Source organism: Molossus molossus, unplaced genomic scaffold (genome assembly GCF_014108415.1).
Source record: "Molossus molossus isolate mMolMol1 unplaced genomic scaffold, mMolMol1.p scaffold_m16_p_20, whole genome shotgun sequence".
Lineage (NCBI taxonomy): Eukaryota > Metazoa > Chordata > Mammalia > Chiroptera > Molossidae > Molossus > Molossus molossus.
Window position 1 is genome coordinate 48,112,063 of NW_023425356.1, and position 27,161 is coordinate 48,139,223.

Consider the following 27,161-nt stretch of genomic DNA (forward strand, 5'->3'; position numbering starts at 1 on the left):
GGGTGGCCGCTTTCACCGAGTGTCCACCACACACAGGCCCCTGGCACACGGTCCCTCTAGCCCTCGCGACAGTGATGACGGATAAGGACAGAGAGGTTTTCAGAGATCAGACCACCTCACGGGGGCCCACATCTAGCATCAGAGCATGATCCAAATTCAGACCTGAATGGCATCAGGGCCCATGCTCTCTCTAAATGCTCCTCGCACACTTCAGATGTCGCGGCAGCACGCGGAGACTGCGCAAGTGGGGTGGAGGGGGCAGGGGGCGGAGCCTCACAGGGAAGATTCCCAGGTCCTGCGTGTGGGTGGGCTCGGGGAGGGCGAGCAGAGAGAGGCTGACCCGTGGACCAGCGGGGTGAGAACATTCAAAGACTGGCTGAGCCCACAAGGGCATTCACACAGGACAGTGAGTACACTATGGAGAAATTAAGACCAAGAGCCCATGGCAGAGCCCCGGCTGGGTAGCTCGGTTGGTTAGAGTGTCGTTCTGATATGCCAAGGTTGCGGGCTCCATCTCCAGTCAGGGCACATACAAGAATCAACCAGCAAATACATGCATAAATAAATGGAACAACCAACAGATGTTTCTCGCTCTCTCTCTCTTCCCTTCCTCTCTCTCTTTAAAAATAAAATCAATCAATAAAATAAAAAATATAAAAACCCATAATAAAGCTATCCATGAGGAAAATGACCTACGGACCAGCAATCCAAACAGAAAGGACCACATGTCTAGAGTGACCAAGAAAAGCTCAGCAGAGTACTCCGGTCTTCACTCAGACACAGCGCCCAAGCGAGCTCAGGAAGTCCTGTGTGTTTGTTGAACTCGGTTAACAGGTGCCTGTCATTCCCCCCTGGGCTCCTACCCTTCAGCTCTCAGCTTCAAGGTCACCTGTGCAGGGAAGCATGGGCTGAGCCCTGCTCCACTCAACCCCTCTGAGTCAGCTCCTGTTCAAATCTGTCGTGCCCCCTTGACAGCACTCAGCCCGATCCGTGATGACAGATGATGTGCCATTTACTTGTCTTGCCCACTAGGCTCTAAGCTCTGGGCAGCAGCAACCACCTCTCCTGCGCAGCACTACAGCCTGGAAGCAAGCCCAGTAGAGGGGCCGGGCAGGTCCCCTCTCAGCACCTGGCGAACGAACGGACATGGCTCTGGAAGTTACTACGGAAAGGGCTGTGTGGCGTGGAGGGGGCAGAGAGAAAGGCTCAGACACAGAGGAAGGCAGCTATCTGAAGAAGCTGTCCCTGGCTGACAGCAGCAGAATGGGATCCAAGTGACCGTGAACGCTGGCCAGGCGGCCTCCTGTGTGTTCACTGTGTCTCCCGCACGTCCAGATGGCCAGGCCGGCACAGTCTGCTGGGTGCTGGCGGGGGAACTACACCAGCTTCTCTGTCCTCACTCCCATGCCCCAGGTGACAGCTCTGCTTTCAGATCATTTGGAACTTTCGGGTACTTACGGTGAAAGAATCCTTTTTAAAGACATTAATACATCGGATTTTAGGGGGGAATCTACACAGCAAAAGGACATCTTAAAATTAGAGATGGACTTTTAAAAATTCATCTTATGACCCACTGGTGTAGCTCAGTAGATTGAACGTGGTCCCATGGACTGAGAGGTCCCGGTTCGATTCCCAGTCAGGGCACATGCCCGGGTTGCAAGCTCAGTCCCCAGTAGGGGGCGTGCAGGAGTCAGCCCATAGATGTCTCTCTTTCACATCGATGCTTCTCTCTCTCTCCCTTCCTCTCTCTAAATAATCAAATAAAACATATTAAAAAATGCATATTACAGTTTTGGAAATATTTGTAGTAAAAGGAAAAGAAAGCCACTACCCCGAGGAAATGTTTAATAAATGACTAAATATTTATGATGAGAGGACCAACTATTTTTATTTCCCATTCCTGCCGCAGTCCTCACCAGGCCGAGGTAAAGCAAGCTCGCAGTTTCTCTTGCTCAGAGCTGACGTCTGCAGAGACCCCTGTGGGCCCGGCCCGGAGGCTTCATCCGAAGTCTCTCTTGCTCAGCGGTGAAGGGGGAGTGTGTTTCTGCTCCTCAAGGTAGGGCCATACTTGAACCAACCTGCTTCTCTCTCTCAACACCATTCTGGGGTCTCTATTCCTCACTCACGTAGAAACCCTCTTTAACGTTAAACGGATCTCTAGGAGCGTAACACTAAACAGATAAAGACTCTGTTTGAACTCAATTTTTGAACCCCGACTACAAAATTTTCACCATAACTTGATGAGACTGAGTGGACCACTGTCATTATGAAGTCCTCTGGTCACCTACCAGCATCTTACAACACTTGTGGACATGACACTAGTGGTCGCGCGCAGGCCTCCGGGGCATGGGCTGAGCAACCTCGCTGCGTGGTGAGAATCAGCCACAATGAGCCCCCAGGCCGATCGAGAGGCTCAGCCCTGACCCCCACCAGGACGAGGAGCTTGCAGAAGTGTCTCCCAGAGAACTAGCCAGTTGTTCCACTTGGAACAAAACAAGTGCACCTGCCATGTAGTCCATGTTGCTCTGGTCTAACAGGAAATGTGCTGTGTTCAGGAGGGGCCTGGGCACAGTCTTCCGTGGGAGAGAACTGGCTGTGTCTCTGTGTTCTCGGGACCAGGGAAGGACAGGGAGGGCCCGGGGGCTGGGGCAGCAGACACGGCACCGGAGGTGTGTATCTATCTGTCTGCACTTCTAATCTCAGAAGCCCTTACTGGAGCTGAGGGAGGGTGAGTTCTGGAAAGAGAGCCATGTCCGAGAGAAGACTGACCTTTGGTCCCAGCCAACCAATGCTACCGTGACAAGGGTAAGGAGTGATTTATTTTTTTAAAGAACCTAATTACCTAATTAGTGTTTGTTTGCTTTGCATATTATTTCAAATCCAACCTGGTTTCGTGCTTGTCTAATGTCTGCCAGTTTTGCTCTCTGATTGAAGAGACCTGACTTCGATCAGCTGGGAAGGAAGAGCACCGAGCCAGCTGGGGAGGGGCCAGAGCGGGCTCTCCCCTCGGCGGCCTCCTTCCAGCCGCTGGGAGGGTCGCCCGCACTTCGGGCCAGGTTTCTGGTCAGCGAGTAAGCCCCGCTCCGGCAGAAACTGCAACATCAAGAGGAGATGTGCATGAAATAGCAACTTTTATTCTCATCCGATAAGAAGCTTCAAAAGGCAGGGGCCAGGCCTTATTACTTCTTTAAAAAGAAAGATAAAGGGAGGTATGAAGGGAGGAAGTAAGAGTGAGAAGGAATAAAGAAAGGACTGACTTTCTCAGGGATGACCCAGTGTCCGCATGAGGCACCTGGGTACTCAACAGTCTGCTGTCGGGCGTGCTCTTGGAGTATCAGTCCAGACTGAGCCACAAAATGGACTGTCTTGGAAGAACTTTTAAATTATATATTTTTATGATTTTTATTTTTAAATACTGTGTTTTTATTTAAATAATAAATTTTTTTTTCCTCACCCGAGGACTTTTTTTGTTTTTTGTTCAGATAGAGTGGGAGGAAGAGAGAGAGAGAGAAACATCGACGTGAAAGGGACACATCGAGTGGTTGCCACCCACACGACCCCAACCAGGGCCGGGGACTAACTGCAACCGAGGTACGTGCCCTTAGCGGGAACCGAACCTGGGTCTCTCTGGACTGCAGGCTGACGCTCCAACCACCGAGCCAAACCGGCCAGGGCAAATAATAGATTTTTAATTTTAAACAAAATTTAAAATAATATATTCTTTGCTGATTATTAAAAAGTTATAATGTATATTGGTACTTATCCAAGGGTGGTTAAATAATTCAAGTTCTTCTTATAAAAGATTAGTAATTGAAAAATAAAGGTATAAGATGAGTATAAAGATCAGATACAGCCTTATCACCCAGAGATGTCCAGCAGTAACATTTTCAGATACAGGACTATTCCAGTCCCCTTTCCCTGCAGGATGTCCCTGTGCCAGCCACAGAGTTTGCAATTTAGATGTGAACATTATATACAAATTAATTTACTTAAAAAAATATATTATTATATTATCTTCCCATTGTTTTTAAAAACTATTTCAAAAAGATCATTTTATAAATATATGTACTTGTTCTCCGCTTCTGTTGGGCATATATATTATTTCTGTTTTTTGTTCTTATAAGTAACACTTATAAGCAAACAACCTCATACATATATATTTTTTTTACCAAATCTCTCATTCATAAAATGTAAGATTAAAATAATAAAGTCATTTGGAAGCTTAAATGAGATAATGCGTATAAATCGCTTAAATATAGTGCTTGGTGCAGAGTAGGGACTCAGTAAGTATTTCATGCCATTATTTTTAAGCCTCTAGCTCACTAAATACAGCACCCACACAACTTCCGGTTGACTACTCTAGCTTATTTCATTGCATCCCTACTGAGTCCACCTGCTTAAAACGTTTCATTTAGCTGGCCAGCTGACGAAAACCATGAATGGATAAAAGATAAAAAATGACAGAGCCAGTTGTGAGTGAAGGCCATCTGGAAAAAAGCTAACAGGGACCCAAGAATTTCATTACAGACCTCGCTCAGACTTAGTACAAAACCAGAACAGCTGCAGACAGGGGGCGTGGCCCTGATCGAAGGGGGTCGCCTCTTCCTTCTGTGGTTTTCTGTCACATGTTTTCATGCAAACACCTAGCACACAGGCTGGCTGCAGGGGTCTGTGGTTGACAGGGCCACCCCTCCGCCGCCCGGGGCTGCCTTTTCTGCCTCCGTGCGGGGTTCTGAGCAGCACAGTCTCCCTTCACTTTCAGACCCCGCTCGGCGTGGACCCCTTCCACTCCCACCTCTCCCCTCTGCACCGTGTCCCCTGGGGGGGGGGGTCTCCCATCTCACTGAGGTTAGAACTTGTGAGATGCAAAATCAGCTGTTTATATGGACAAAGAAGTATGGCAGGGGCCATTTTTAAACACTGTTCAAATTCCTTCAATCTTAATTCAATTCGATTTATATTATTAATGAATTTGTCATTTAAATAGCGTTAGTGCATAGTTAGAGCACAATTTTTTTTAACAGACTCACTAGTCAAAGTCTCCATTGTTCTGACCCTACACCATTTGTTGGGAATGTTCACTTAAAAAAGTGTTTTACTGATTTTAGAGAGAGAGGCAGGCAGAGAGATTTGCTGTCCCACTTATTGATGCATTCATTGGTTGCTTCTTGAATGTGCCCTGACTGGGGATCAAACCCACAACCTTGGTGTATCAGGATGATGCTCTAACCCACTGAGCTACCTGGCCAGGTTCACTTTTTAAAATTCAGAAAATAGAGTGATCATTTTAAAGCTACACAAGACTCCTTCCATACTGCCAACCGATTTTGAAAACACTAGCAACAGAAAACCGAAGTCCTAAAGCTGTCAGGACTTCTGGGAAGAAGGGGGGTGAAACAAGTTAAGGTCTTCCCAGCTACAGCTGACATTTATTCCCCACAGTCTGCTAAGTGCTGTACCTTGTTATTCTCACATCATCGCATGAGGCAGACTCTGTTATACCTACAGGCAGGTTAAGAACTGCCCGGGTCACGTGGTTAGGAAGTGGCGACGCCAGGACACCAGGACTCACACCGGGCAGTGGTGGCTCTCAGCCACCAGGGTGCCTGTGGACCCAACAATGCGTGCATCTCAGTGTGCTTGCGCCACACAAAACCTCCACATCTGTGGGAGAAAGATCCTGGTGACGGGCGCGCTCAGGTGAGTATGCTGGCAGGCCTTGCTTTAGGGCAAGTACGGGTGCGGAGAAGACACACCAGACGTATTAGAAAGGATGTCACGTGTGCTGCCTGGAAGTGACCCCAAGCCTTCTCACGGGCTGGCGTTCCCCACCTGCTCCAGGTAGCAGAAGCAGCCCTCCCACCCACGCCCACCCCTCCGTCCATCCAGCAGCTGCCTCAGCGTCAAGTGCAGAGGGAGCCCCGGCAGGACTGCGGTGGGAGCCGCTGGGCCCACGCCCTTGAGGAGGGTGTCACCGTCTCATTTCTTCCTGGTGAGTGACGAGCGTACCTGATCCAAGTCATTGCGCAGAGCAATCTTGCTGGTCACCAGCTCGTGGGCCAGGTCGTCGTTCTCCTGCTCCAGCCTCATGCTGGCCTCCTGTAATCTCCGGTTCTCCCTCTGCGGAAAAGACCAACAGCCAGAGGCGGGCGTTAACGCCTGGACGTACCCGCAGCAGCGGAGGGGACTGGTGAGGAAAGACAAGCAGCGACACTAGTGGACTTGAAGGTGTGGAAGGAGGCGCAGTGGCACGGGACAGCTGTCGGGAAACAACAGTGAGTTAAGCGAGCGGTGCAGGGCAGCACTCTCCCTAGTGACACTCACCACTGTCCCTAACCCGGGGCAGGGCTTCGTTATTTAACAAGTGCCACAAAAAAGCAAAATTTCCGAACATACCCGCAATCCCGTGAGGTTTCCGTATGGCCCTAGGGTGCAGACACGGGCCATTCTTCGTCTGAAACATGCACAGGTAGCCCACCCTGACCTCAGGGAAACCACAAGACGCAGTAGGGCCAGGGTGGGAGAAACTGCTAGGCAGGCCTCCAAATTGTTTTTCCAGTGTCAGGGGTCAGGATGCCCGGGGTCAGGACTTTGCTACCAACGGGAGTTTTCATCCTTTGGGTAAATATATGTTTATTTTTCTGAACACCAATTTTTGTGTTAGTAAGAGCAATAGTCCTTATGATTATGTCTCTGAAGTTTGCTTTGTTTTTTGTGTGTGTGGTTTTTAAAATTTCAGCTTAAAATATTCTGGGTAAAATACATCACTGAACTGTTTTTCTTCCCCTTGAATTCCCAGGAAAACGTGTGACACAAAATTATATGATGGGAGAACCAAGTCACATGTTAGGAAGGAAGGTCGCCCCTCAACTAGCCCGTATGAATTGTGCACATCCCATTCAGACCAGCAACGCAGTGTCTTCCATCCCCGAGGGGCACCGTGCTTTCTCTGCTGGCGATGGCAGGGGCTCCAGGGAGCGGCCAGGGGAGACTTCAGAGTGACGACACCTTCCTGCTTTTCAGATTTATGCCCCAACAGTGTGTGCTGCAAGGCCGGCAGAAACTCTGACAAAGCAGTGTTGCACAACCAGAAGACAGATCTACGTCCTTGAAGAGATGGCCTCAGAGCATATCTGTGTGCGCGAGAGAGAATGTGGAGTGTGTGTGGGAGAGAATGCGGAGTGTGTGTGGGAGAGAATGCGGAGTGTGTGTGGGAGAGTGTGTGTGTGTGTGTGTGTGGGAAAGAATGCGGGAGTGTGTGTGGGAGTGTGTGTGTGTGTGTGTGGGAGAGAATGCGGGAGTGTGTGTGTGTGTGTGTGTGTGGGAGAGAATGCGGGAGTGTGTGTGGGAGTGTGTGTGTGTGTGTGTGTGTGTGGGGGAGAGAATGCGGGAGTGTGTGTGGGAGTGTGTGTGTGTGAGAGAATGCGGGAGTGTGTGTGTGTGTGTGTGTGTGGGAGAGAATGCGGAGTGTGTGTGGGAGAGTGTGTGTGTGTGTGTGTGGGAGAGAATGCGGGAGTGTGTGTGGGAGTGTGTGTGTGTGTGTGTGTGTGGGAGAGAATGCGGGAGTGTGTGTGTGTGTGTGGGAGAGAATGCGGGAGTGTGTGTGTGTGTGTGTGGGAGAGAATGCGGGAGTGTGTGTGGGAGTGTGTGTGGGAGAGAATGCGGGAGTGTGTGTGGGAGTGTGTGTGTGTGTGTGTGTGTGGGAGAGAATGCGGGAGTGTGTGTGGGAGTGTGTGTGTGGGAGAGAATGCGGGAGTGTGTGTGGGAGTGTGTGTGTGTGGGGGGGAGAGAATGCGGGAGTGTGTGTGGGAGTGTGTGTGTGTGAGAGAATGCGGGAGTGTGTGTGTGTGTGTGTGTGTGGGAGAGAATGCGGAGTGTGTGTGGGAGAGTGTGTGTGTGTGTGTGGGAGAGAATGCGGGAGTGTGTGTGGGAGTGTGTGTGTGTGTGTGTGGGAGAGAATGCGGGAGTGTGTGTGTGTGTGTGGGAGAGAATGCGGGAGTGTGTGTGTGTGTGTGTGGGAGAGAATGCGGGAGTGTGTGTGGGAGTGTGTGTGGGAGAGAATGCGGGAGTGTGTGTGGGAGTGTGTGTGTGTGTGTGTGTGTGGGAGAGAATGCGGGAGTGTGTGTGGGAGTGTGTGTGTGGGAGAGAATGCGGGAGTGTGTGTGGGAGTGTGTGTGTGTGGGGGGGAGAGAATGCGGGAGTGTGTGTGGGAGTGTGTGTGTGGGAGAGAATGCGGGAGTGTGTGTGTGTGTGTGTGTGAGAGAATGCGGGAGTGTGTGTGGGAGTGTGTGTGTGTGGGGGGGAGAGAATGCGGGAGTGTGTGTGGGAGTGTGTGTGTGTGAGAGAATGCGGGAGTGTGTGTGTGTGTGTGTGTGTGGGAGAGAATGCGGGAGTGTGTGTGGGAGTGTGTGTGTGTGAGAGAATGCGGGAGTGTGTGTGTGTGTGTGTGTGTGTGTGGGAGAGAATGCGGGAGTGTGTGTGGGAGTGTGTGTGTGTGAGAGAATGCGGGAGTGTGTGTGTGTGTGTGTGTGTGGGAGAGAATGCGGGAGTGTGTGTGGGAGTGTGTGTGTGGGGGGGGAGAGAATGCGGGAGTGTATGTGGGAGTGTGTGTGTGTGAGAGAATGCGGGAGTGTGTGTGTGTGTGTGTGTGTGTGTGGGAGAGAATGCGGGAGTGTGTGTGTGTGTGTGTGTGTGTGTGTGTGTGAATTTTATCTTCTACAGAACAACCTGGGGTTTATTATATGGAAAGAAGAAAACCTAATTTCTTTTTCCTTTTTGTTTTTCAAAGAAGGGTTTAGAAACAGATGGCATGGGTGAAGCCTGAGACCTTCATGGGGGCCGTGGCCACAAAACCAGGCCAGCAGAGAAGCTAAAGGACAGACTTGGCCTTGCTGTCACCAGCCAACAGGGTTCCTTTCTGTCTCCTCTTCTGGAGAAGGTAGACTGGGGTAAATGGGGAATGTTAAAACATTTTTTAAAAAAATAGCTACCAAAAAGATTAAGAAATCCCTAATCACTTAGATACTTTTAAATAAATCCACGATGGAACTCCATGCAGTATTAAAATATAAGTGAAAAATATCTAATAACAGAAGAAATGCTTATGCTACTTTGAAGAAAAAGAGCCAAGTAGCTAGAAAATCCCATTTTTATAACAATATAAACAATAGATATTAACTCTGGGTAGTGGATTATTTTTGTTGTCTTTGTTATATTTAAAGGGCTCCAAGTTTTCTACAATGAATATATAATTCATGTATTTAAAAGTTTAAAAAGTTGTTAAAAAAAAAAAGCAATTTAGAACTTTATTTCCACTGGAAGTGATAAAATGTCCAAACAAGTATTTTTAGGTCCACTCTTGCTAGACACTCCTATTCTACATGAAATCACACTGGGCCTTCCTTTGTGACCGAAATACAATGTAACCCTCAGAAGTGCTGCCTCACCAGAAACCCTCTGCCAAGGGTCCCCGGGAAGACAGCGTGCACATTTACAGGGGCACACTGTGCTCATCTGTCCCGCCCGTCCTCTGCCTGCAGACGCTCTCCCCTCTCACAGAAGCATGAGCTTGGAGGCGAAAAGAATGGAATCTCTCGGTCTTTCTGGAAATGACCCAAATTCCAGCAGAGGGTCGGAGAGTCAGTTTTCATTTCAATACATCTCACTATTGCCCCTATTTGTAGAAACAACTTACATACTTGTCAAAAACTCAGATTTTTTTTAAAGGTTCAGAAACTTTGCTCATAAATGCCCTCCCCAGCACGATTTCCTCACGACAGATTTCACAATGCAAAGACATTTTGCTCATTTCCTGATAAAGCCCGCCCAAAGGGACCCGGTAAGACTGCTGCAGTGCCTATCCCTGGGTCGAGCGCCCCATTTCTACAGGACTTGTACTTGCAGGAGCCCCAGGGGCAGAAAGTCGCCAGCTATTTACATCCCATTCATTTGCCACCAGTCTTTTGGGTTACACGACATATGCTTAGAATAGAGTTAAAATAACCTCCAGGTGAAGTCACACGATGCTAGCGGATAAGGACTTTGTTCAAAGTCTTTAAAAAGCACAGGTAGCTCGTTTCCTTGTGGATCAGAGATGGCTGTGACGGGTTGTACTGTATGGGAGAGGGGTGTGAGCTCAGCTGAAACTGACTGGTAACATCCCACTCCCAGACCGCTGTAACTGCCTTACAGACACACGGCTGGGGAGGGGGGTATCTGAGGGGCCCTGCAAAGCACCAAAGCCTCGGGCATGCCTGGCTCAGGCTTCAGCAGGAAGCTTCAGCGCAGTGTCTGCAAAGCAAGCAGCAGAGTGGGGGACGGGCTCTGCTCTGCACTCAGACGTGAGGGAAAGCAAGCTGGGCGAAAATGCAGTACCCTCCACACCGTGGACCGGGGCCACTCTCCTGCACTCGCCCGCACTCACCAAGGGTTCAAGTCAGGTGGCAGCACTTGGCCGGCTTTCCCAGCCTTTCCCAGGAGCCAACACTCTTTTCAGAACTGACTGATCCAGGAAAAGTTCGCCTTCACACCAGAGCGGAGAAGCAAGTTTCACTCCAATGGGCCCGGGAAAGGTCGTAACCTTGCCTGACTCATCTGGACACGTTAGCAAGGGCTGCCCACCTGAGACCTGAACTCAGCCTGTTCATCTGTCAGTCCGGAGACAGTCACATGTACGTGAGCACAAGCGGAGCTGAGAGCTCAGAGCCTGCAGAAAAAACAGGCAAATCGCTTCCCTGGCCTCCGGCACTGACCCCAGGAGACGCTGCTCCCCTAAGCCCCCCGAACGCTCCCGCTTCACACACCTGGACAAAGAGCAGACAACAGCTTTCCTCATCATCCGTCCCCTCCCTTCCTGCACAGGAGACAGCAGCTGGGAGAGTGTGGGCAAGTAACTTTTGGGAGGAGGATACTGCATTTTTCAGAGACAAACGCTGCTATTACACACATACATAGATTTAAAAAAACTTACCTCCTCAAAAGGCATAGACCAACTACCGTTTTCAATCATAGGTACAAAGACAGTTGAAATAAAAAAGAAGATCCGATGAAACTGCGCACCTACTAATACATTTAGGAAATGGCCGTAACAGGAACGGACACTGGTTTGGATTTGCTGTTTCTCCTTAGAGTGTCGTGGACTCTGAGTTCTCCCTGGGACAGCCAGCATCCAAGGGAAGAAAGTACACTTGAGGCAGCCAGAGGGCAAGTCTCAACTCAGGAAGACCAAGCCTGACTCACTGAAACTCCTCCCTCCCCAAGAGCTGTCCGCAATCTGCATGACTGATGAAAACGCTGTGTGTAAAGTAATTCTTAGCAGCTACCGTCTAAGTTGTTTATGCTGTGTTATCAGAGCTGGGTAGAAGGAACTTCCTTAGGTGACAAGGTTGGAAACCTTGCAAAATAGTTCATGTCCGGCAACACAGTGACACAGCTGGGCAGGGGAATGCAGAACGGGTTCCAGGTCTCCTCCATGTCTGAGGGCTGAAGTTTGTATAAAACAGTACAAGGGATGGTGAATGTCATTTTTTCCAAGATGAAAAAAACAGAAAAATGTGAGCTGGCAATGAAAACAACATAAACTGGGCCTTAAAGGAAAAAATGATGAGGAAGGAGTCAGCTTCATAAACTCCAGCTCAGTGTTTGGGGTGTGTTGTCCGCTGATGTAATGAAGTCTCCGCACATATTTTTGAAGATATTTAAAGGTCAGGAGAATATGTTTTCCTAAAAGATCCAGTGCAATTTTATAAGCAACAGCACACCCAGCTCTCACTTATTTTGTTATAAGTGATAACAAAAGAGGTGAAAAGTGATTTCAAAAGAGGTGATAAGGCCCGGCCATTGTGGCTCAGTGGACTGAGCATCTTCCCATGGACTGAGAGGTCCCAGTTGGATCCCGATTCCTGGTCAGGGCACATGCTTGGGTTGTGGGCTCAATCCCTGGTGAAGAACATGCAGGAGGCGGCCAATAGATGTTTCTCTCTAACATCGATGTTCCTATCTCTCTCTCCCTTCCTCCCTCTCTCCTTTTTTTTTTTTGGTACGGATAGAGTGGGAGGGAGAGAGAGAGAGAAACATCGATGTGAAAGGGACACATCGAGTGGCTGCCACCCGCACGACCAACCAGGGCCGGGGACAAACTACAACCGAAGTACGTGCCCTTAGCGGGAACCGAACCTGGGTCTCTCCGGACCGCAGGCCGACACTCTAACCGCTGAGCCAAACTGGCCAGGGCTCTCCCTTCCTCCCTCTCTAAAAAATAAATAAATTTTTAAAAAGGTGATAATGATCACATTCAAATTCCATCAGGTTTTTGACATTCAAAGACAAATGCTTACATGTGAAATGCTGAAATGTCTACGTTGTCTGTAAATGAAATTTTGAGAAAGAAACCTGGATATTTAGAATCATTTTGTGCTCTTCATTTACCCAACATACCCAATTTTATCTACCTGGTGGAAATTTAAAAATTTTAAATGTCAAACTAAAAACAAGATCTTGTCAGCAATAAGTAACTGGCAGTTGACAAACCAGAAATGATCAACTGTGTTTCTTTTGGCATTAAAAACAAACAAAAAAACAACCTTAGATTATAGCCCAAGGGACAGCATACTTTCAATGTAAATGACCAGCTAGTAAATATTTTCAGCCTTGCACGACTATGGTCTTTGAGACTACTCAACTCCTTCACTGTGTGCAAAAGCAAGCAATAACTAAACAATGGATGTGGCTGTGTTCCAATAAAACTTTATTTAAAAAAACAGGCAGTGGGCCAGGTTTGGCTCACAGGCCATAGTTTGCAAATCCCAGCTCTACTCTAACTTACAAATCAAATTTTAAAAAAGCAAACGGGTTACAGAAGATGTAGAAACACATGAGTGTGCCATAACTTTCTCAGCAACACCACTTCAACTGGAAACAAACCTACTAAAAACTGAAGAAAGTCCTTGGAGAATTCATCCGGAAGAGCGATAAACATGCTTAGAAAGTCTTACTAGGCATACCACTTACACCTCCCCCACGTCGAACATAACTCAATCGGCAGACAAGCACCATCAGCCACCTGCTCCTCCTCAGTAACCTGCACGAGACGCTGAGGCCCAGGGCTTGCCCTTCCACCACCCGACAGACCGTCCTCCAAGCTAACGGAGACCGAGCGGCTCTTCTGAAGTTTATCTGTAAGTTTTCAGGGTTGTCATAAAACCACCCTCTTGACAATTACTATTCATGAAAAGCACATTATTTCATGACATAAATATTTCCAAAAGCCAATCACAGTCTCTGTGATGCGGAAAAATAATAAAATGTAACTTTCTTTTCATGCATAGAAAAACATTTTTCAAACATGGATTCACTTATCATGACTTCTCCAAATGAAAAAGGGCCCAACACAGTAGGAAAAGGGGAATGCCCCCCCCACCCCAAGGTAGGACGTTTAGCATAATTTAAATTCTTCACTAGTGAAGTTAAAAACAGAATGTGATACTGCTCTAAGTTATTTCGTTAGACAAGTGAGGATGGCAAATAATACTAGTACAATTAAGCTTTAATTCAAATGTTTTGTTAGCTTTGTTTTTACTGTGCACAATTAAATAGCTTCATTTTAAATTACACGCAGAGACAGTATGTGCGAGAAAACTTTGTAAACTTAGAGGAATCATTTTCTTTCTGTTTGAATTATATTTTGATTTTTAAAATTACTATGTCTAACCTCAAGAAAGAAGTGAAACATCTGAAATTTAATTAAACTGAACATAAATAAGATACTTCAGTTAGAAGTTATGCATTGTCATGCTGTACGCCAGAGCCAAGAGCATACCCTTTCCTGATTCTTTCCAGGGCTTGCCCATCTAAAACAGGTAGTAACATAACCTCACTCGTGCTTTGGGAGAGTCACTGAATTTAATTAACTAGCTGTGCTTTTTATGGCTTAGCCCACATTTGTGCAAGTCACTCTTTAATTAAACAAGAAAAGCATAGCATCTGGAGGCAGGTGAAGGCTGCAATTCTCTGAAAAGTGCTGTCAACTGATTACATTATTAGAAAACTAACTTTCCACAGATGGAAACAATTTATCTCCTTAAAATAGAAAATATTTTAATTTCTGAAATTGGTAACTGCTTATTAGGGGCTTGGCAGCTAACTCCTCAAATGTGCTGAACAGCTGCACGCATCCACGCGTGCCTGCTTTCGTGTGAGGTGGAAAGGCACGGGGTGCACTCCTCCAGCCAAGCCTCCTTCCGCGCCGTCCCCGAGAGCCGAGAGCCCACGTACACATGGCAAGCTCCGAGTGCACGGGGCTGTTCCACACGTGTGGCTGGGCCCAACTCAGGAAGGACAACAAAAGCGACTTAGAATGCATATGCTATATTCTTCTTCCAATGAAGTGTCCTTGTTCTGGCTTGGAATCTAGTCCTGGAGATAAGCAGACAAGTCCTCCGAAGGCTGTGAGCAGTCAGTGTAGAGCTCGCGGTTTCAAACGCAATCTGATGCCAAGACCAGGTAGCACGGGAAGTGTACACGTGTGTATGACCTATGCATATGTGTTTATGTCTCTGCATGTGTGTATATGTATATAGATACCACATACGTGTACATGTGTATATAGATAGCTATCTATTCATTTTCATATTTACATATTTTCATATATACATGAAAATGAATATGCCACCCACTTTGGTTTTCCTTCCCCAGTAAAGACAGGCACTCGAGTCTGTAGTCATTCATTGGCTCCATTCTGACAGAAACCTGCCTGGGGTTTAGGAAAGGAAGATGATGGGCCAGACACCGATCCTCCCGGAAAACTTTGCTTGCATTGTCTTGAGAGAGAATTCACATACAGCTCACAACACCAATACAGTTCATCTTTTAAAATGCACGGTGCAGTGGTTTCAGTGCATTCACAAAGTTGTGACACCATCACCACTACTAACCCCAGAACACGTGTGTAGGGTTCTATAGCTAAATGAACACCAACACCGTTTCGTCTGTCTTTGCGGTTGAGACTTCAGTGTTGGATACAGGTCAGGACGGTGACATACCCTGAGAACGCAGGTATTTGTGTGTGTCATAAAAATAAACCCAACCCACATTCAGTCAGACCAGTGAGCAGGGGGGCCCTGGGGCTCCATCTGCACCACCGGGTCACCCCGCCTCTGGCCTCCCTGCAGCAGCCCTTCGTCCACCTCCACGCTCAGGGCTCAGGAGGGCTCCGAAAGGAACCCTCTCTCAGAATACCTCATTCCGTGACACTTCAGGGCCTTTGTAACATTTTATTGCATTGACACAACCTTCCTAACTCTCTGGCCACGTGGCCAGCTAGAGGTGAACATGGCATTGTGAGCAGTGTGGGTCCCAGCGGTGGGGAAGGGCTGTTAGTGACCTCTGACTCAAAGCCTCAAGATCTCCCCTAGTTATTCTTAAGAATTTATATAACTAGGTTCTCAGTCCAAGATCTAAGAATCCTAAAGTCCCAGGACCTACACCTTATTCTTGACAGGATTACATTTAGAAGATGCTAAAAGGTATTTTCTAAGACACTATCCTAGTATAATTAAAATCATTATAATTAGCTCCTCAAACTAGAAATTGAATATGTGAAACAACAAATCTGTGGATGATTGAAAACAATGTTGTCGATTGTCACCTTGAAAATGTAATGTAAGTTGAGGACTATCATTTTACCCCCAGTACAAAAATCTAGCCATTATTAGAGGGTCTAGGGATGTTAGTTAGATCACACGTTGACAAGCCATTCAGTAGCACAGAAGAAACAGAGAAGGAACCCGGTGTGCACACAGAAGAGGCCGCAACACTCATGCTAAAAAGTAGAGTTTTCAAGGCAAAAACAAAAGGTTTAATTCTACTTTGATTCCTCCATAAAAATTGTACACATTGATAGTCTTATGTGTGGTGAGCATTTAAAAATAATAATATGCATTGTACTATTTATTTATACTTATCTGCTTTGATACAAAAAGGCTTGCAGAAACAGTGACAAGTTCAGTCCCAGACAGATTTTAAATATATAATTTTAGTCTTCCATTTCCCTCTCTTCTATTTTAAAGATTTTATTTATAACGATGGTGGCAGTGAGAACACTAGATTGACGTAAGCAGGAGGAGGCTTCGTGGGTCCTCGAACATGTTTCCTGATTACTACCGAGAGCCTTTCTAAAGCAGCGCGCTGCCCGGGGTGATGGCTGGGGCAGCTGGCTGGCCCGGGCCTGACGCCAGGAGGCCTGCAGTGCCATGGGTCATGTACCAGGGCAGTTCTGTAAACCGAGGAAACAGACTGATGCTAGACTACTGGACAGCAATACCTCAAGAATACGAGGACGATCAGTGATGCATGTAAGGTGGCAGTACTCTAGTAATACTTGGGTAAATTGAGGCAGTAGGCCTAAGAAGGCTCGAGCCCATTTACTGCACACCAGCCCCGTGCTGGGTACTTAACATCCCCCAGCCCCACCTTCACGGCAGGCCCTCAAGGCAATGTGTGCACTGCCTATTTGCAGAGGAGGAGGAGGCCCAACAGGTAGTTCAAGACAATGAACTATGGCACAGGGATTAAAGACCCCAACGTGCATTCCAAATCCTGGCCTTTTTATTTTTTTCGAAAAGCCTGGATTCCAACTCAGGTCTGACTACAAAATCTATATACTCCTTCCACCATGCCCCTCTCAGAACCCCCCAGGCTATTCAATTTAGCAACAGAAACAAGATGTACTGTGTGACCATCACTGCCCGGGCCCAGCTCTCTGACCATAAAGGCAACTCTAGTTCCAAAAGAGGAAGTCATGCCACCATGGGTCACTTAATTCTTAATGCCACTCCCTTGCTTTTGATTTTTTTGGCAGGACATCGTAACGTTGCTCATGGTGCAAACACAATATTCTCTTATCCTGATGTACCGACAGGGAAAGAAAGGGAACCATGCTTTTGTAGGAACCTGAAGAACTGACACATTGGAGAGAAATGATAATATTTCAGTTGAGAAAATAAGTTTGGATTCAGTCACTGCATCGTGGGGCCGTTGCTCATCACCACTGCAGTGATCTACCTTTGTGAACAGCCTGAGTTTTGAAAACACTGTTAGTTATGTAACTAAGATGTTAAGATGAAATCATTTTGATTCTGCAAGTGAGTACTGTGGTGAAGTGTCACTGTCACTCATAAATTTGTGGAAATAAATTTTGCAACAAACACCATGACTGTGCTCAATACGACCTTTGTGGCTTTTATTTGTCCTTCCCAGGGAGCTGGTGTTTCCAATCTGCTACAGACACGCTGAGTCTGAAGCATTCTCGGCCAGTGTCGGAGCAGATCACCTGCTAAGTCTCTGGATGTGACCGGGCACAGCTAAAACAGCACTCTGCCATTTTCCTTTTTCTCTCATTTTTGAAAGTAGTCGAGAGCCACTTTCTCTCTTTCTTTTTCCCTCTCTTTCTCTCAGCTTCTTAGGTAGATTCCCAGTATAAATGCAACAGGTGGCGTTACCTACAAATATACAAACTGAAAGAAAAGAAAGATTATGGGAGGCGACTCAGGAAGTCTCCTGCAATGAAACAGACCTGGACATTTAGCATGGCCAGACAGTGTCTAAGTCAAGCAGGAAGGGACGGAGGGACTTGAACTTGCTGCAACTGCTGTTCTAGGGTCAAGAAGACCCCGTGCTCGGGCAGTGCCCGAGTCTCCTTACCTTGTATCTGTCCATGGGGTCCTCCTGCTGCAGCTGGCTCTCGCGCATTGTCTGATATTCCTTCTCATATTTCTTCAGCTTCTTGGTGGGCACCTGCGGGGATCCGAGAAGCATGTTAGACAAGGAGATGATGGAGGAAAACCTTGCTGAGGTGTTTCCCAGTCACGTCTCCGGCATCCTGATGGCGCTCGCCCAACTCAGCTAGAGGGAGACCATGGAGATGCTGGAGTAGGGTCTGCACGCGCCCTCTGCAAGGCCACACGGTGGACATCGGCCTGTGGGTCATCAGTCTGGGTCACACGGTCACTCTGCTCTCACTGCACAAGGCCGCCCAGGCCATACACAAACGACGAGTCTGGCCCTGTTCTAACAACTGGTTTTACGAAGTGGGCTGTAGTTTGTCCCTCTCTGTTCTACAGTATTCTCGTGTGCCACACCCTTCTCTCGTTAATGTATTCGACAGTGCTGTTAATTCTTTAACTACCTTCCTTCAAGTAAAATTCACTCATAGCCTTCTACCATGTTGAAAATGAAAATTATTAAAAAAAAATGTTTGACATGCAGTTAATTTACCAGGCAGCAAGGACATTCTGAAGTTCGTCTCCGAAAGCTCCAAGCTACTGCACTGAATGAGACCAGAGGTCATCTAAGGAGCTCGTCTACTTCTATTTCATCTAAGGATGTCATCTTTAAAAGGCAACAGCCTACCCTTTTCTGAGTAAAGATTAGAATCTCCCAGAACCTTCGAATTTTTAAATAAATAAGCATTCGGCACTAGACAGAACAGGGTCGAAATGCCTACTGTATCTCCACAGACCTCTCTTAGCCTTTCTTCACCTTAAAATGACAGCAAACAAATCTCTAGTTCCCAGTGGTGTCAGGAGAACTGAGTGATATAGGTAAAGCATCTAAAATAATGCCTGCGTCATGGACATTTTTAAATTTTTTTTTTTTTAATGAATGCCCTCAACATTAAGGTATTGTAATCTATTTTGTTCCAGAGAACAGAGAAAATCTACTTGCAGGTTTTTCATGGACAATCAACACGAAAAAATCCCATTAGAAATCAGAATCTTTTTTTTTTTCTTTATTGATTTTAGAGGGAGAGGGAGATAGAAACGTCAATGAGAGAGAACATCGATTGGCTGCCTCCTACATGCCCCCACTGGGGATCGGGCCCACAACCTGGGCATGTGCATGGGTCAACGCTCAACCACTGAGCCACACCAGTTGGGCTAGAAATCAGAATCGTAATCTTTAGATCCTAAAGGAAGTGACTTAAAATGAAGAAAAACAGTTTGATTTTTTTAAAGATTACAAATGTGTTATTTTGCTGAATTCTTGGGGATGTGGTGAAGGCAAGGGTGCTGCTGATGCCTCTCAGTGTCCATCAGGATGTCTACCCAAGTGGCCCCTGTGAGGCTCTCAACAGACTGTGTCAAAACTGTGTACCCCAGGACAAAACTGATTTTATTTTTAGAACACATGTGTATGTGTGTGTGTGTGTGAGAGAGAGAGAGAGAGCAAGAGAGAATGGACAGCACCCAGGATGGATATACAATTATCATATAGTTTTCTGGGATGAGGATAGTTTAATTCTCTGGAATCTGGCCAGAGAGTTTGTTTAAAAAAAAGCAAAGACGCCCTTCTTTTTGTAATTACTTTGTTCTTCCCACCCAGGAGCACTCTGAAGTGCGGAATGATCTGCTTCTCACCACAACTGGGAAGTTTCCCAAACTCAGACCAAACCTGGCAGACAGTGTAAGTCATTCAACAACACGACACCAATCTTCATCAAGCAAGAGGTCGGACATGCCCCAGGGTGTAACTGAGTTGCAAAAGCTCGGTTGAAGATTGTCATGAGATACACTAATCCTTATTACCCCATCTCCGGGCACCTTCACCCATTCACTGAGAGGACTAGAGCGCAGTAGAAGGAAAACACCATCTGCCAACCATGCGACCTCAAGATCATCAGATGAACAAGGAGAAGCTATATGATCATGTGATAAAATCTATTTTTCTTGACCTTAATAAGGGCCTCAATTTCTTCCCATTTTCTTTTCTCTAATGTATTAGTCATACACTTGGAAAACAAGCAAACAAACAAACGACTCTCGAGATGAAGTGGCAATCATTAGCACTGAAGGAAAAGTGGCAAAGTCTGAGAGTTTAAGCAGTGACCGTGTTTCATGTGTATCCCCAGGGGCAGGGTCCAGGGGAGAAGTGGCAGGTGTCTTGAGGAGGGCGCCTACCCCAGCAGCTGTGTACCCACCGATCAGATGTATTTCAATATCTTTGCAACCAAATATCAGTACCAGCAGGTACCAGGCTGCACATCAGGCCTGAGTGGAAGTATTTTCTACATGGTTCCAAAATGGATCCACTCACCGGTGATGCAATTACATTTGGCAAGCTAGCTCCTAGAGAATTTATTCTAAAACCACATTTTTTATATTCAAAGTATTGCTGAGATATTTTTACATGTAAAAGAGTGTCCTTTTAAAAAGTCAACCTTGCTACTTATGTTAAGAGGTTCATTTCAAAGTGAATTTTTTTAATGCATTAAACACCCTCCATAAGCTAATCGTTTCCCATCTGGCTGAGATTCTAGGATGTTTGGCTTCAGCTTGCTCAGGGAAACAGAGCAGGTTCCCAGAACAATATGTTGCTAGGAAACCTTCCAAGCTTATTTATCTTGTGCTGTGGGGTGATATCGAGCATCCACCTGTGATTGGCACAGAGAGAAAGTGGGTGAAAGGGCAGAGGAGGAAGAGACAGGAGAGCTGATAGGAAATTCCTGTTATTTATGACAGAGAGAAAATGGACGGTTAGTTTCTAAAACTGTGCCCCAGGACAAAACTGATTTTATTTCTGGGCACTGTAATACTGAGCTTGAAATTTTTCTTATTAGAGAAAGGAATAAAAATCCTCTTTAGTACATAGTTTTAATTAAAAGAACACAAAATCATCAAGAATTATTAAAACAGAAACAACCTAATATCCCAGGAACAGTATAAGTATCTCTCTCCTTAAGTTAAATAAATGTAATTCAAGTGTGCACTTGAAGGGTATGTTAAGAAACACCAATTCCTTTCCATGTCCACCTAATTTGGGGGTCCTGACCCACCAACCATCCATCCTCTGCTTGTCCAACACCTCCAATTTGGCTACATTCAGAAAATGTCCTCAAATAATCCACAGTGGTTTGTAAGTGCAACTGACAATGAGAAGTCATGACTTCAAAATAGTATTTATTAAAATCAAAGAACCAAACAACAAGAAAAGAAAAAGCAAACAGGATATCCAACCCTGGCAAGGCAACCCCAACCAGTATGACAGCAACCGTTTAAATTGGCCAAGGCTGACCTCTCGGCTTGATGATATGTTTAGGGAAGGCAGCGTTTAAAACAGAACCAGTGTTCTCATCGTTTGCATATTTTGTGATATTTCATAATGTGCTTGGCCCTGACATTTGAATGTATAACATAACCGTTTATATGGAGAGAGTAAGTTTGGGCTGGAGGGATCACGTGGCTGGACTCTGGAGTCCAGGAGGGTCTGCTGCCTCGTGGCCCGTGGTCCTTCCTGGTGTTGGGCTACTGGGGACAGTATTTCCAAAACTTAAGTCGTCTGAATACAATTTTCGCTATTTTTGCCATATCCCAACACCTTTTACTATTATTTTTCTTTAAATCAACTAAATGTTTATATAAATCTATTTCACAAGGAAACAATCCATTTGAAAGCAAGAATCAAAACAGACTACCATGGTAGGCAGAAAAATGGCCTCCAGTAAGTCTGCATCCTAACTGCAGAACCTGTGAAGGGAGGAAATCCTCTTATGACCAGTGTCCATACGCTTCCTTGCCCAGTTACAAAATGCATTTCCTCTGCACTACATTTTGACAATGGGCCAGTCACTTGTGAGAGCTACTCTTCAGGGCCTGATGAATCATATTTCAGAAAAAAAAGACACAGAAATATTTATAGATGAATGCAAATGCTGGCAAAGTAAATCACTATATAAAGAAAGGCTGATAATATCTGGTGGTCTCCTGAGGGTCGGAAACCTGAGTACCTAAAAAATTAATATGCATAACCCATGGACACACAATAGTGCAGTGAAGGCCTGGGGGGGGGGGCAGGAGTGGGATAGAGGGGGTCAATGGAGGTAAGAAGAGGGGACATCTGTAATACTTTAAACAATAAAGATAAATTTAAAAAAAATAATAGGCCAGAGGTACCAGCCATTATACACTGCTTTCTCTCACTTCAGTCATTTCTTAGGATGAAGAGAAATGGTTCCATCTAAGATATTAAAATCACTGGACAGAGAACAAATAGATAGGAAGTATAGGGCATTTCATGGTGATCTGGGGGAATGGGAGGGTGCTGAGAGTTTCCAATTCAGAATCGCTTCTGCAAAGACTTTTCGAGATCTATCTGGGCAGGAAGTGGATTGGTGTTCAGCAAAAGAAGCCACTTTGACTCCTTTTGAGCTTTTAGTACTAGGAGGGGGGAAGCGTAGTCAGTGATATTTTACCCAGAGAACGTAACAGCCTAGAAATAATTATTAATTGTATTCTTTGTTTGATTGAGGTGTAATTGATATATAACATTATACTAGACTCTGATGTACAACCTACTGATTCAGTATTTGTGTATATTGCAAAACGATCACCACAATAAGCCTAGTTAACATCCATCACCACACATAGTTACGATTTCTTTTCTTGTGATAAGATCTTTAAAAACTCACGGACACGAACAACAGTGTGGTGATTGCTGGGGAGTTGGGGGCAGGTGAAGAGGGTCTAGGGGGACAAATGGTGATGGACAGAAACTTGACTTGGGGTGGTGAACACACAATACAGTGTACAGATGATGTGTAGAAGTGTGCACCTAAAACCGGTATAATTTTGTTAACCATTATCACCTCAACAAATTCAATAAAAAAAATCAAATTATATGTTAAAGAACTTTTAAGATCTTTTCTCTTAGCAAATTTCAAATATGCAGTCACCATGCTGTACATTAGATCCCAGGACATTTATTTCAAAACTGGACATTAGTACCTTTTGACCCTCTTCACCCGTTTCACTAACCCACCCATGCCTCTGGCAACTCAGCAGTTTAAGGGGGTAGGGACAAGGAAAGGATTTCTCGGACTTACTCTGACATAACTCCCAGGGCTTACAGACATCAAATGACGAGGCCTGCTCTTCCTGCGTTCACACACTACGCCACAGGCCGCACCTGCTTCTGTCCCCCTGGCATGTCCAGCCTTCCCACACACCTGTGACGACATCCACGAGCGACTGTGTGATGTGAGTCATTTTCCACCACTCGTGGCTCACTCCTGTAATGTACTGGACAAAGTATCTAGGAAAGATTCTGAAATACTGATTTCTACTTTCTTTACTGCCTTCTAACAGAAACTGTCTCAATGCTTTCGTCGCTTTAAGAGACTCGTGCATTTTATAGAAACTGCTTATCTGTTCACTTCTGATTCCTCCGCTTGTCCTGTGAATCTCAGCTCGTGTACAGTTTTTATGGAACCTCTTGGCACTGCTACTCTAGAGCTTTCCTACCAAGAAACAGTACCTGGAGGCCTAGTGATTTCTTCACTATCTGCATGTTGACAACTCCTAACTTTATAATTTCCAACCCGGGACTTCTCCTGAGCTCAATCTACATAGCAGCTGCTCACTTCAAATCACCTTTTGGATGTTCTACATTTGAGACCTGGACGCAGGACCCACTCCCACCCCAACAGTTCCTTCACTGTTCATCTTCCATCCAGATGCTCAAGCCCAAAACCCAGAAGTCACCTTTGACCTCTCCCCCATCAACGATCATGAAGTCAACCACTAGATACTACTAAGTATGCTTCCAAATACCTCTCTAGCTTGTCTTCCTCTGAACCTCATTGGTACTGTCCTAGTTCAAGCCAAAATCGCCTCGTCGCTGCAGTGTCCTCCAGACCGGTTGCCCGTGTCCATGTGTGCTCTGCTCTGGAGCTCTTCTCCATGGGGCAGCCACATTTTTGTCAGGATCCAAATCTGATGTAATTCCCCTTCCTAAATTTTTCAGTTGCTTCCTGTTGCACTTAGGATGAAGAGAGAAACACCTGACACAGCCCTGTAGGTCCTGTGGGATCTGGTTTCTAGTTGCACCCCTTACTCTCCATGTCTGTGGCTTGAAAAGTGGGGTTCACCCATCCCTTGGAGTACAGAAAAGGATCCAAACAGAAGCAAAACACAACTGCTAGAATTTCAAGTTCTATTTTTTACCTCATCTCTTTGAAATGTCTATATCTGTGCCTGTTTTATTAAAGTACACGTCCATAATCTATTTAAAATGAGTATCATATATTGGAGGTCAGAAAAGAGCACCAGTGCCTACTCCAGCCACAGGGTCTTCCAGGTTCTCGAGCGCATCGTGCTCTGGCTGCCTCGGTCTGGAGCTCGCTTCGTCTCTGCAGAGATGAATCCAGCACATTCCTCTCAAGATTCCAATTCAAAGCATCTGAGGGTGAGCCTCTGTTTTATAAAACTCCTCGGGCAATTCTGACAGAGTCCATTTGAAACCACTGGATTAAAATATCAAGTAAGAGGCTAGAGAGGATTTCATGACCTCGCCCGAGAACGTAACTACCATTTCCTAAGGGAATATCCATTCTGAGTCGCAAACACCAACTTATAAATAAATGTTAGAAGATAATCAATTTGTAAGATCTGGAGGGACTATTTTTGATGTTCTCAAATATTTCAAGAATCTATCATATAAACAGTTTGAATATAAGGACAAATCACATTTTAAATAAGAAAAACCGCCCGTGCCTCCAGAACAATGACGTCAGCAGTGAGTTTCCTTCATGCCATGTACAGGGTGGCTGGGTTGACAGGCCTGCACTGGGAACTCTGCTGTCACACACCAGCTACGTATTTGATAAACAACTCATTTAAACCTCTCACTCGAAGCTTCAGTTCCTTTTTTAAATGGAGGTAACACAAATGACAACTACTGTGACCATCTCCTATGAGCATGTAATGTAGGCCACCGCTCTGACATAGCACACAACCGATTCCATGTCGCCCTCGCCTCCTAAAGCTGGGCTGGGTTTCCTGTACCCATTCCATTACAGGAGCACATTGAGACACAGGGACCGTAGTGATGACTAGCCCAACAGGCCGTTCTGACACCTAAGGTAAAGCCTTAATTGCAATATGTCCCGTGCCTGTCACCTATACTGCTTGTCACCTAGCCAGCACACAGCTTCAAGCCCAGGACCCTTGCAAAGCCTCATCAGTAGCCAGCTGCAACCACTGAATTAATCAACAGCAAGATGATGGAGATGTTATTTTAACACCTGACTGGGAGACACTGAACCTAAGATATCTGTCACATAACCCGGCACAAAACAGGAGTTCAGAAAAACATCAACACCTTCACCCTGAACGTTCCAGGCAAGCTAGAAAAAGGAGAAGGTCACAAAGACCCTGGGGTGGCTGAACCAGGAATTTAACTCTCGGAGAGAGAAGCCTGCTTAAAATTCCATCAAGTATTAAGAGGGGGCAGACTGAAAGGATGTATTTCCCTCCTCTTCCAGCCTTCTGAAAACAAGTATTGCAGCATAAAGCACCCAGGAGATTTATAGCTCAAAGCAAATTACCTTAAGGTCTGGGCTCAGCCCTGCTCAGATGGAGAGGTTTTGAGGCCCATGACTTCACTGAGAATGCCCTTTCTCCTCTATTGTTCCCTGAGCTTTGATGTTTCTCCCTGTCCCCACTGCTTCCGGTCCTGATGTGTACACACAATGCTGCGGCTGTCACAAGCATGCTTTCTATCGGGTTTAAATCTGCTTTGCTCAAACTCTCAGCCCTTGAAGGACAGAGAAAGACATGTGTATCTTTTTCTTATAAGCAAGACAAATTCTTCTCACTATATTGGTTATCTTCAATTTTAGGCTGAGTTATGGAAATTTCATTATTTTTCCCCTTTATAAAAATTAAGAAGCAATAATGTCCTAAATTAGCATGCTTTCATTTCTTTTATTTTGGGGGGAGGTGCTCAAAATCCACTATAATATCTCAAGTAAAATTCTACTTCTGAATGAGTCTTGGGTTAGTAATGTACCATTTAAGATTTGTATTGTGGTGTTGGAAAGGAGAATGATTACTAAGTGCTAAAAATTAAGACTGCAAGATAGTAACACCAAATCTGGTTACATGTCGAATGACCAGATGTAGTCCCAAACCTGGGCCACAGAAGCTCACACCGCTGTGCATTCAGAGGGAGCCAATCTGCTCATTTGAAAGCAGACAATGGGACACAGGAGGGAGAGAAGGACAGGGCCAAGCCGGACACCATCTTCAGCGCCATCAAACGCCGTCCGCTACAACGGCACCGCCTTTCCACCACGCGTGCTGAGCCCCGAAGAAACGCGTGATGTCCGCGGCTGACGGCAATTAGATTGAAAGCAAACACGTATTTCATGCTCACAATAGGCAGAAGTTTATAGACATTTATGCTAAAAGAAATTTAATTCAAGACTAACATGTCAATCAGTAGCTATATAAAACAATCTGAGTCTTTAGAGAGATTCAACTTTACTATGCCAGAAATCTGAGAAGGATAAACAGTGGGAAAGAAAGAGGAATGTTCATCTACTTTTATTTTATTTTTTAAAATGTTTTTATTGATATTTTAGAGAGAGACAGAAACATCGATGTGAGAGAAGAACATCAATGGACTGCCTCCTGCACGCCCCGGGCACGTGCCATCGGGGAATCCAACCGAGACCTCTCAGTCCATGGGATGACGCTCAACCCACTGAGCCACACTGGCCAGGCATCTACTTTCAAAAGCTGGAAGTAAAGCTGGGTAGAAACCAGCAGCAGCAGCAGTAACCTGCGTAGTGACTGCATTGCCATTTTTATACATCAACTTTTTTAATATGGGAAGAAAAACATCCCTATTTTGTATTTTAAAAAAATCACCCATGCAACAAATATTTTTTATTATCTTCTATGTAGCAGGCATGGCTGCCCAGGAATAATGCAGTCTTTCTCCTCAAGGAGCGTAGTCAGGCGGGGAGAAAGTCTTTAAAGAGATGATAATAATAATAATATAAAAACTGTGTGATTATTATTATTATTATTGTTATTTTCTTCATTGATTTTAGAGAGAGAGAGAGAGGAAGGGAGAGGGAGACACAGATAAAAATATCGATGAGAGAGAACATCGACTGGCCACCTCCTACATGCTCCACACTGGGGATCAGGCCCACAACCTGGGCATGTGCCCTGACCTGAACTGAACTGGCAACCTCTTGGTGCATAGGTCGAACCTCAACCACTGAGCTACACCGGCCAGGCTAATCACACAATTTAAATAAACAGTCATTTACAAAGTAAGGTTAAGCACTCTGAGGGAGAAGTAAAGGCAGAGGGAGGGAA

At 45.8% G+C, this 27,161-nt stretch overlaps 1 protein-coding gene across 18 annotated transcripts in view; it reads right to left on the reverse strand.

The window, feature by feature from the left end:
- RABGAP1L (RAB GTPase activating protein 1 like) overlaps positions 1 to 27,161 on the reverse strand; it is a 460,914-nt gene that overhangs the window by 10,654 nt on the left and 423,099 nt on the right. For 15 of the 18 annotated variants that reach the window (XM_036273775.1, XM_036273790.1, XM_036273788.1 and 12 more), the window contains 2 exons: positions 17,698 to 17,790; positions 6,010 to 6,120 (listed from right to left, as the gene is read on the reverse strand). In XM_036273775.1, coding sequence (XP_036129668.1) covers positions 6,010 to 6,120; positions 17,698 to 17,790 — 204 coding nt within the window. Of the gene's footprint in view, positions 1 to 6,009; positions 6,121 to 10,969; positions 11,872 to 13,384; positions 17,511 to 17,697; positions 17,791 to 27,161 lie in introns of those variants that run through there. The other 3 variants (XM_036273801.1, XM_036273803.1, XM_036273777.1) reach the window with 3 other exon arrangements.